This window comes from Heterocephalus glaber, unplaced genomic scaffold (assembly GCF_053883595.1).
Source record: "Heterocephalus glaber isolate CG9 unplaced genomic scaffold, H.glaber_assembly_v1.0 deba00000621, whole genome shotgun sequence".
In the NCBI taxonomy this organism is placed as follows: domain Eukaryota; kingdom Metazoa; phylum Chordata; class Mammalia; order Rodentia; family Bathyergidae; genus Heterocephalus; species Heterocephalus glaber.
Genome location: NW_028258153.1, coordinates 34,444,013 through 34,454,256, shown reverse-complemented (window position 1 = coordinate 34,454,256; position 10,244 = coordinate 34,444,013). Strand labels below are relative to the sequence as shown.

The 10,244-nt window shown below is 41.3% G+C and overlaps 1 protein-coding gene across 1 annotated transcript; it reads left to right on the top strand.

Moving 5' to 3' along the window:
* The first annotated feature begins 510 nt into the window (after positions 1-510).
* Positions 511-9,493, top strand: Fam240b (family with sequence similarity 240 member B). Its single transcript, XM_087205955.1, has 2 exons — positions 511-656; positions 9,371-9,493. Exons 1-2 carry the CDS (start codon positions 514-516, stop codon positions 9,459-9,461), a joined length of 234 nt encoding a protein of 77 aa, XP_087062081.1. The 5' UTR covers positions 511-513; the 3' UTR covers positions 9,462-9,493.
* Positions 9,494-10,244: the final 751 nt, after the last annotated feature.

The window sequence follows — 10,244 nt, the reverse complement described above, 5'->3', positions numbered from 1 at the left end:
ATGTGGATAAGAACTGGACTGATAACCATAGATATTTATTTGAATTTCTATGTTCAAGAACCATTTGCAAGCCAAGCATGGTGGCACACGCCTGTAATCCCAGCACTCGGGAGGCTGAAGCAGCAATATCAACGAAAATCCAAGGCCAGCCACATAGTGAATTCAAGGCCAGCCTGAACTACATAGTGAGACCTTGTCCCAAAAAACAAAAATTTTAAAAAGAACCATTTGCAAATTACTGTGATTTATCTATAACTTACAGAATTGTAAAACTGCACATAGACAGTGAAAGGGGCAGCTCCACTGCAGCACTGGATAATCTGGGAGAATTACCATCCACCTTTTTTATTTTTGTTCATTTCAAAAAATTCCACAGTACTTTCTGATGTAACCGCTATTATCCTCAGCTGCATTGAGAAAACAGATCTATAATGTGATATGTACACACACACACACACACAACACACAAAAGTTTAAATGGTTGGGATTTGCTTTGTCCCTTATGTTCCAGGGATGAATAATCAATATATCCGCCGGGAAGTCTTCTGCTGTGAGACGTGTGATGAGCTCAAAAGCTTCTGGGAAAAAGAAATCAGCAAACAGACTTGTTACCGGGAGTTGGAGGAATATCGCCAGGGAAGAAGCGCCCTGAGAAAGTATGTGGATTGTTTCTCTACTGTTACATTTAAAGGAGGTTTCCCCAGAGATATGCCAGATGTGAAGAGGGAGAACTGAATTGCTTTCATCACCTACTATTGTAAGAACTGTGTACTGGATGTGATCCTGCGGTCTGTTGCAGCTCACAGGGGAAGCCCCAGGCTGTGTTCAGGTAGCACAGGACAGGATCTAGGGGGAAGCGGAAGTCAGAGCCTGGGGTGATGGGAGCCTATGAGAAAGCCAAGGCAGGAAAAAGTGCACAGTTTAAGACTGGCCAGCTTGAGCAATTCTAGGGGCCTCGGGATATATTCTCCCGGAGTGGTTTCTGGATGCCTGGAACCTGGCTTCAGGATGCTCTACGGCAAGGGAAATAATGGCTGGGGTGTGGAGTAGTTAGGGTGTGAAAGTGATCGGCTTGGACGTCGGCTGGGCCTATTGCTGTCTCTGAGGACTAATCCTGGGGAGGGGAATCTCTGCCCCGCCAGCAAGCTTTTTAATGTGTCAAAACGTCAGAAAATACAGAGCAAAGTTTAAGAACAACCACTCATTCAGTCTTGCTACTCTCTGTACGAGAATTTTCCACGTGATCTATGCCCTCCTCACACTTATGAAAAATACGGGCATTTAGAGTCAGATCTTTCTTTGCTATGGAGGGAGCGCTGTCTTGTGTTTTCTGTTCTTTCTTTCTTTTTTTGTTTTCTATTTTTGTTTGTTTGTTTTCTTTCTGGTTTTTTGTTTTAGTTTTTTTTTTTTTTTGGTGGTGGTACTAGGATTTAAACCCGGGCCTTTGTACTAATCTACATCCACAGCCCTTTTATCATTGTTTATTTTGAGACAGGGTCTCACTAAGTCACTAAGTTGTCCAGGCTGGGCTGGAACTTGTGATCCTCCTGCCTCAGCCTCCAGAGAGGAAGGATTACAACTGTGCACCGCCACACCCAGCTCTGCCTTACACTTTGTAAGATGTTTAGCAGCATCTGTGGCATCAAAACACTAGCTATTGATGAGACTTCCTCCAACATTGTGACAAACAGAAGTCCCCTGGAGAGAAGTCAGTCTTTATCATGAATCAATGACTTAAAGAAATGGATAAGCATTTTAAAAGTATAAACAAAAATGAGGTTGTTTTACTTAAATCTTGATGAACTGAAAAAAATCTCTTCCTCACCTCTTCATTGTTATAGTCCCCAGCACATGAGACTATATTAAATTTCAGGGTTAGCTTGACACATATGTGTGTGTGTTTGTGTGTGCGCGTGTGTGTGTGTGCGTGTGTGTGTGTGTGTGTGTGTGTGTAAAACTAGTTGAATAAAAAGATCCCAGGTCTGGGAGGATACAGAGATAGGAGAGTAGCATGACCTTTCCCTCACTGACAACTGAGCTTCTTGTTCAAGTCAAGGAAGCCCCTGTAGGGAAAAGGTGACTTCTGTGAAAAGACATGTACTGTCCCCCTGAGTACAGGGCCAGCATCTGCCTTATAGGAGCAGCACCTCAGGGCCGGAGGATCAGCTCCAAGGCTCAGGGGTTCTTCATTTCCTAAGTGGGGAGAGCCCCTAAGACACCCCTTCACCAGGGGGACGTTAGTAATGTGTTCTGCTGGACAGCAGAGTATCCGGCCTCCCCATTTCTGTATCTATTAGCATATGCTGAGGTGAAAATATGTTATTCATGTGGGTTAAACTCAACCAAGCTCTGCCACTATTCCAGCCACATTCCTGGTGATCTGACAGGCAGAGCAAGCATTCCTGCATGCTACAAGGATGGTATGTTAGAGCGCCCAGGGAAGTGGGGAGAGTCTCTGCCATCCCCCACACACCCTTGCCTTGGCCAGGGGGCTACCTCCCATCTCAAGTCCTGCACTGGGTCTTCCCTTCTAGAAGGCCAGGATGCTGGGCTAAAAGCAAAATTTGTGATATAATCTGATTTTTTAAATATACCTTCAGATAGATAGATAGGAAGGAAGGATAAAGATTAGAAGAAAATACATGAAATTTTTTTTGTACCGGGGATCAAACTCAGGACCTTGCACTTTCAAGGCAGGTGGCGGAACCACTAAACTAAATCCCCAGCCCTACATGAAATTTTTGTGAGTGACTAATTTTGACTAGTGGGATGACAGGTTTTGTGTGTATGTGTGTGTGTGCGTTTGTGTATGATCTCCTGTTTTTTCCAAAGTTTCTGCAATGATACTGTGCCATTTTATAACTAGGAAAAATAAATTACTTTAAAAAGGAATTACTTTAAAATGCCAAATGATCCATATGACAAGAGCATTATTTCTCCAGTTTCCCATGTGCCCCACAAAGTACCTCTCTTAACATTTGGAGTAGTTTTCTCTTCCTTCTATGAACAAAACGATAAACTCTCAGAATGTGCTCATCATGAAACATTTGATAGTTGTTCCTGCAAATTAATATTCAAAGACACACATATAGCTGTTGTGTTACTCAGCCAGGAAGTTGTGTGAGGACCTGGAGGACATAGAGGCAGCTTCCTGTGCGCTCCTCCTTGGCTTCTGGACCCACTTTCTAGAACTGTCCCTTTATCAACTGTGAAGTTAAAAACCCAAAAGACTTCTAAATTAGGCTAGACAATGAATGAAAATGTAAAAAATGCTAAAAAAAAAAAAAAAAAAAAAAAAAAGCTTTTCAAAAAGAATCTGGATGTTTCCAAATCAAAATCAAAGTGCCAGAACTTGACTTAAATCTCTATTAATCTGTGTGAACAGTTTGAAACGCTGAGCTAACAGAATAATGATCTCCCATTGTACATGTGCAGACCAGTGAGTCTCATGCACTCTTGGATTCTTGTTCCAATCCTGTGGTCTTTGACTCCCAGATTCCGCCACATACAAGTGCCCACTCCATCACCCACACACACACTTTTATATTCTACCTTTCATTTATAAAAGACAAACCCAAGCCCCTGTGCAACCAGTAAATGTTCTAAGTGAACAGCAGGGACAAAAACCTCCCACCAACCTTTTTGTGGATAGAATAAAACCAATAATGTCTTATGTTCGTCTCCCTCGGCTGGGCTGACCTGTGAGATCTTGTGCCAATGCTGAGTTGGATGTTTTGCACATGCCTGAGGGTTACCTGACCTAAGAAGGGAGTGAGAGTTGGAAAGAATTCATTTCCCTTATAACTGATATATCTGGTAAGGGCTCTGCATGTGGGATCACAGATGAAGTGATGACTCCAGAATTGGAACTCTGTCTTATTTTCTGAGTCTGCCCCATGGGATGGTTGGTTCCCTGGAGAAGTAGGAACTGTTTGCAAACAACTTATCAGGGCAATGTGAGAAAAGTCTACAGTAACATAGGTTCAATCAGTGAACATACTCCTGGTTTGCCTGAGAAGGGACAGGTATCCAGCTATTATTCCAGTATAATTTTTTATTTAATTCCTTTTTATAGTCAAACATACCTCAGTTTAGATGATAAACTATCTAGATAAGTGGCCAAACCACAGCTATAAATGTAAAACTGTACAGTGACTCAGTGAAAAATAATATTTTAATGCAAGAAGTGTGGTCTTTGAAATCCCTCTTCAGAATTTTGTATAGCTCACCATGTCTGGTACTTATCCAATCTAGAAGGCTTGAAAAGGACAGGGGTTTTAGTGCAGCCCATGCCAAGACCACTCACTTCCCTTTGCTCAGATGCCTGCTGATCAACTGTATCACCCAGGATGCTGACAGCTACAGGCCACAAAATATCTGATTCACAATCTTCTAGTCAAATGAAATCAGTATTTCAAACTTTTTACAAGAAAAAAGTTAGTCTACAGTGAGAAATAAGCAGTGAAAAAAAATTAGGTAGATGTTTCATTCAGACCAAAGAGGTAAGAAAGGTGATTGCCTGATCTGTATGCCAAAGCTCATCAGCCTGTGTTGGTGACTAAGCTGTGCCTATGGTCAGAGAACCAACCAGTGTATAGCAGGTCACAAAGCGACCATGCATAGAAAACCTCTCCCTGTGGTGACAAAACAGTTGTAAAGATGTGTTCCCTATGAGGATGGAACAGGTGTGGCAACATCAGCATCTGATCGTCCATATTTAAACAAAGATCTGCAATGGGAAACCAACAATCAGTTTATGAATTCCTGAAGACAGGGCATATTATTTTATTGCTCTTCTTTACATATTATGCAGCCACAGATGTACCCCATTCAGGGCTCTGTTAATTTGCTTCAAGAAAGTCAGTTGACTGACAACACTAGCTGCCCCCTTTCCTGATCCATCACATTGAAGCTGAGACTGCATTTGGTTCTGGTTTTTCCTAGCCAAGCACTGAGCAGGCAGGGGTGCTTGTCCTGAGTGATTCCTGCATACCAGGGTTCCTCTGAGGGGTAAGATTTTCCCCAGGACCTCCCTCCCCATCGGCCCAGCCCAAGCATTCTCAGAACAAAGTGATGGCATGGGGCTCTTCGGCCCCACCATTGCTTCCTCCCTCTCTGTTCCTTCCTAGACATCAGACCAGCACTGAGTCTACAGACCTTACCATGCTGGGCATAGTGGCTCACACCTGTAATCTCAGCACTCAGGAGGCTGAGGCAGGAGGACTACCATGAGTTCAAAGCCAGCCTGGGTTACACATAGTGACTTCAAGGCTGGCCTGAACTGAGCTACATAGCGAGACCCAATATCTATCTATCTAAATAAATAAATAAATAAATAAATACTTTCCTTGACCTCCCTGACCATTGTGATGCCTTCCTCTCTTTAGTTTTCACAGTTTGCTCCCCCAAATCTCATCTTACAGGACCCAAACTGACCTATATGTTGAATGCTTGACATGTGGTAGAAAAAGTCTGATTATGAGCCCAGTTGATCCTCACTGGCTCCCAGTTAGGTATGATCCTGGCTTACATCTCACACAGACATCATCATGCTTCCTAGTTAAACCCCATTCTTATCAGGGAGAATCTGTATTTTAGTATTAACTATAACTCCTCCACAAATCAGAAAAATGAGTAATAAATATTTTGGCATCTCTCAAAATTGAGAAGTGATGCCAGTATTTCTAGGTTGAGGATAAAAGTGCATAACAAACACTTAAATATTCTAGGCTGAAGGTAAATGTGGGTTTTTTTTAGTTTTAGTGCCTGCTGGGTAGGTCCTCTCCTGTCTCTGAATCTGTATACTAATTTTTAAGCATTGTCTTCCTTACACTGTTCTTCCCTGCTGCAAAATAAAAGCTCCATATATGCATTTATATTCATAGGTTATTGAGAATCCAAAATAAAAGAAAGCAACACAGTGATGAAAGATATTGACCAAAAAGGACCAACAATCAGTCTAAATATTGATGAACGCCGATTTAAAGGTCATTTGGGTAGATACACACCTGAACCCTTCACTGCTTAATAAACAGTGAGACGGCTGCTATAAAAACTGGATAAATGCGTTATGACTCTCAGGTTCCTCAACCATATTTCTAAAATACTGTAAATGCATCCTACCAAATGTGTGGATTCAGATCCTCTAAGCAGAGCCAAGGCATGATTTGATGTACATGAGACTGATGAGGGGAAGCTCCAGTGAAAGAAAGATGAGAAAGAAGTTGTGAGGCACTGGTAAATAAATCCTGGCTCCCTGTGTACCTGGGTGAGTTTGCTATAAGCCTCACTAACATAAAGGGTGTGTAACATACAGCTCAAAACTAATTTTTAAAATGTGAATTTCTCTTTATTATCAATCCCTGTGGCCAACTGATTCTCACAGCATGTCTTTATTAGTTTTCACCAATCTCTGCTGCCTATAGCTGGCTGATGATTACATGCAATCATCATTTGACAAAATCAGACAACAGAAAAGCATTTGATTAATGTCCAATTGAGTAAAGAAGTCCTGTCATTGGTCATAATTGTTCTCTAATTCTGAAAGAATATTTACCTTTTTGTTAGGCATAATGTGACACATACATACAGAATACTCTTCTAAGTTTAATCTGCATTAATAAGATTTTCTTCATCACTCTCTGAAATCTAGGCCAGGGATCAGCAAATATTTTTTGAAAAGGAACAGGAAGTAAATAGTTTTGGCTTCATAAGTCATTTGGTCTGTGTTGCAACTGCTCAATTCTGCCATTATACTGTGAAAGTGGCTATAACAATATGTAAAAAAAAAAATAGCTGAACAAATAAACAGAGCTGTATTCTGATAACATTTTACTTACAAAAACAAGCAGTCACACAAACTTGGAAATACAGCCAATCTTTTGTCTAGATAATGAACACAACAGTAAATCAAGTAATGAATGTTTATAGTCTGCCAACTTCCATGGTGTGAATGTTCTCTTCAGGGTCTATTTTCAGCTATCAGGGATGTCAATCAAGATAACTTCTGAAGAGATGCTTGACAGCTGTACCTCATCGCTTAGCACTTTTGCCCTATAGATATGTACTCCTAAATAACCAGAAGAGCTTGATTACTATAAAACACAATAAGTAGGTAATGATGAATTTTGTATACTTATTGTCTTTGTTTCTAATATATCTTAACAAAAATTTATATAATTTAATTTTAATAATGTCAGTATTTAATAATCAACTCAAAAGTTGAGTTGCTAGCTCCAGCAACTATAAGAAAGGCAGAGCAGGTAGCAAAAGTGATCAGATTGTGACACAGCCCTGACCTCTGTTCAGGAGAAAGGGAAGGAAGTCGATGGGGAGACAGCAAGGTGGCCTCATAAACTTAGACCAGACTGATGGAGAGATCTTGTGCTAAAGATACTTGTTAATGAAGTTCTCTGTTCGCAGAAATGAGCCCGCATTAATACCTTCCCAGGCTCAGCCACTGGCTAGAAACAGCCCACAAGAAGTTTGTCCTGAGCATTTGACTTGGAATAGATCCAGCCATAGCTGCAATCCTGCCCTACTGTTGTTGCCCAATTAGCTGCTGAAATAGCTGACATTGCCAGTCAGTTATGCCTCCCACACCTGGTGACACATTGTCATGGCCACCATAAAACATAAAAATTAGTTTCATTTATTAATAAATGAATCCATGTTATGGTAAGAAGTGCATCAAGTTCGATACAACACCCAGGCCGTAACCCCTAGTAAAAGAACCCAGGTGAAAAAGTCATGTGGTAGGAGCCTGGTTGAGTTGCAGAGCCTTCGGAGATGCATGAGAAATGAGCACTTGTGAAGGTGGGTATTCTCCAGATTGATGGAGAGGTTGATCACAAATTAAAATACAGGACAACTACTTAATAAACACAAGGAAGAAACACACTGTGACAGTTGCTAATAGGTGGCCATCAAAACAGATCATATAAGCTTGACCAGTCCTTCTTTCTTACATGAAATGCCTTCTCACCTCGCAGTGTGCGAGGACCCGAGTGAGGTGGCTGCCACCACAGGTTCAGTAGTCCCCTGCTTTGCCACCCCTTTGCAAACAGGTAGACTCTATTTAGGCCACGCCTTTTACCTAACTTTGAGGTGGAAAGAGGATGACAACTGATGTCCTGACAGCCTCCCCCATATCCCTTACTCCCTGCTCCCTTGCTCCTTGTCAACACTTCAATCCCCAGTCCTTGGTTGCTAACATACTTCAACAACAAGCATCACCAGACAACAAGCTGACTCTGCAAATTCTTTCCATTCTTTCCTGGGCCAAAATTGGGTAGGGTTTTAAGTAAGAAGTTTTCCTGGAGTCAATTCGGTGCCTAGAGGCTTCATAATATTTATACCCTTTAAGTTGTACTATTTCACCTCTGAGAATCTCAGGAAAATAGACTAAAATGTAGAAACAGTATGAAGTATTATACTCATTTTAGAGTGGAAAAATTAAGGTGAATCCAATTTTACCTTCTTTTTGTATATTGTGATTTTTTGTGTGTATTTAGTGTTTATTACCTTATCCCCAGCACCTTCAGATTCTTCCCATTGTCTTCTGGGGCCGTGACTGAGCATAGTTTAACATCACTTTGGGGGTTAGGATGTCAATTTGAGTTTGAGGGAGCACAAATATTCAGCCTATAGCATATTCAAAGTCCATTTTTAAATATGGATATGTAATGTCCCAGCACCACTTGTTAAAAAGATTATCCTTCCTCCAATGAGGTGTCTCTGCTCCTTGTCACAAATTAACTAGCCATATCAAGGTATATTTATTTCTGAACTCTCTTCTTTGCCTGACCAATCCATTTGACTGTTCATTTGCCAATGCCACACTATCTTCATGATGGATAGTTTTTGTATTAAATCTCAAAATTAGGCAGTATAAGTCCTCTGACTTCCTTCTTCTTCAAAATTATATTAGATGATTACTCTCTTTGCCTTTCTAAAACAAAAATTATTATCGTTGTCATCATCATCATCATCATCATCATCATTATTAAGATGGAGACATGTTGCCCAGGCTGGTCTTGAATTCTTGGGCTCCTGGCTCAGCCTCTCAAATAGCTAGAACTACAGGTACCCAGATCTTCTATATGAAATTTAGAGCCAGCTTATTGACGGCAACAGAAAAGTTTTACCAGGATTTTAATTGGAATTACATTGAGCCCAATATCAATTTGGGGAGGATTAAATTTGGGGGAAGTGCCTATTCACAGCCTTCACCCATTTTTCTGTTCCTCATTTGTAAAAGCCACAGGCTTCTTTTAAAATACTCCTGAGAAGAAAAGGGAAACAGGTTAGTGGACCAGCAGCTGTGGAGACAAAGGCACTAACCAGTTACATGCACTCTTGCCCTTCCCAGGCTCCGAGAGGAATGGAGGCAGAGGTTGGAGAAGAGGCTTCAGATGCTTGCTAATCCTGAGGAGGAGAAGCAGCCCCAGCCCTCGGACTGAGAGCTTCCTGCCATGCGGCCTTCATAATCGTCAATCTGCCAAGGGCATTTTTCTAAAAGAAAAAGCTAACACCCACTCACACTGACTTATTAAGCAGGACTCTCTCTTGTTCCTCTCCCATTTGTGAAGGGATTTTCATGAGAAGCCTCCCCTGGTGCTAATGGGGGTTATTATCCAGCTCAATCCTCTCTGCACAGAGGAGGACAGACAGGGTGACTGCAAATGGGACAGGAAGAGTGGATTATTTAATACAGAAAGCTCTTAGGGTGAGCACCCCCAGGTTTCAAAGATCCACATAGCATTACCTATTTTCACATTTTCTTCCCATTTTTAAATCTGAATGTTTTCTCTGAGCTTACAGCAGGCAATGACCTTGGTGGGAGTCTGGCTTACACAAATTTCCTGGAGATAAGAAAGTAAAGAAGTCTTCATCCTCCATTGCTCCTTTTTGTGCATATAGAAATGTAGCTGCTCACAGAAATAAAGCTATCATTATCTCTAAAAATTTAACGATATGGCTTGAAAATGAAGTAAATTGGTTTTTGTTCTTATAAATTTGGGATTTTTTTACTATAGACATGTTTAATCAGAAACACACAGTGAAAGCAGAATAGTGCTAGATAAGCATGGCTGTCATGCACTCACATTGCCCACCTTGACATCGTCCACCCTGGGTTGCTCCTTTCTCTGATGGTACAGCAAGTGGCCCCAGCTTCCCCAGACACTCAGTGGAATTTGAGGTCATCCTCAAATTAGCCTGCTTTCAGGACCTAAACATGGCTC

Coding starts and splice junctions, on each gene's coding strand:
- Fam240b (XM_087205955.1), top strand. CDS start 514: ATGAATAATCAATATATCCGCCGGGAAGTCTTCTGCTGTGAGACGTGT. Junction 657..9,370: donor GGAAGAAGCGCCCTGAGAAA/GTATGTGGATTG, acceptor TGCCCTTCCCAG/GCTCCGAGAGGAATGGAGGC.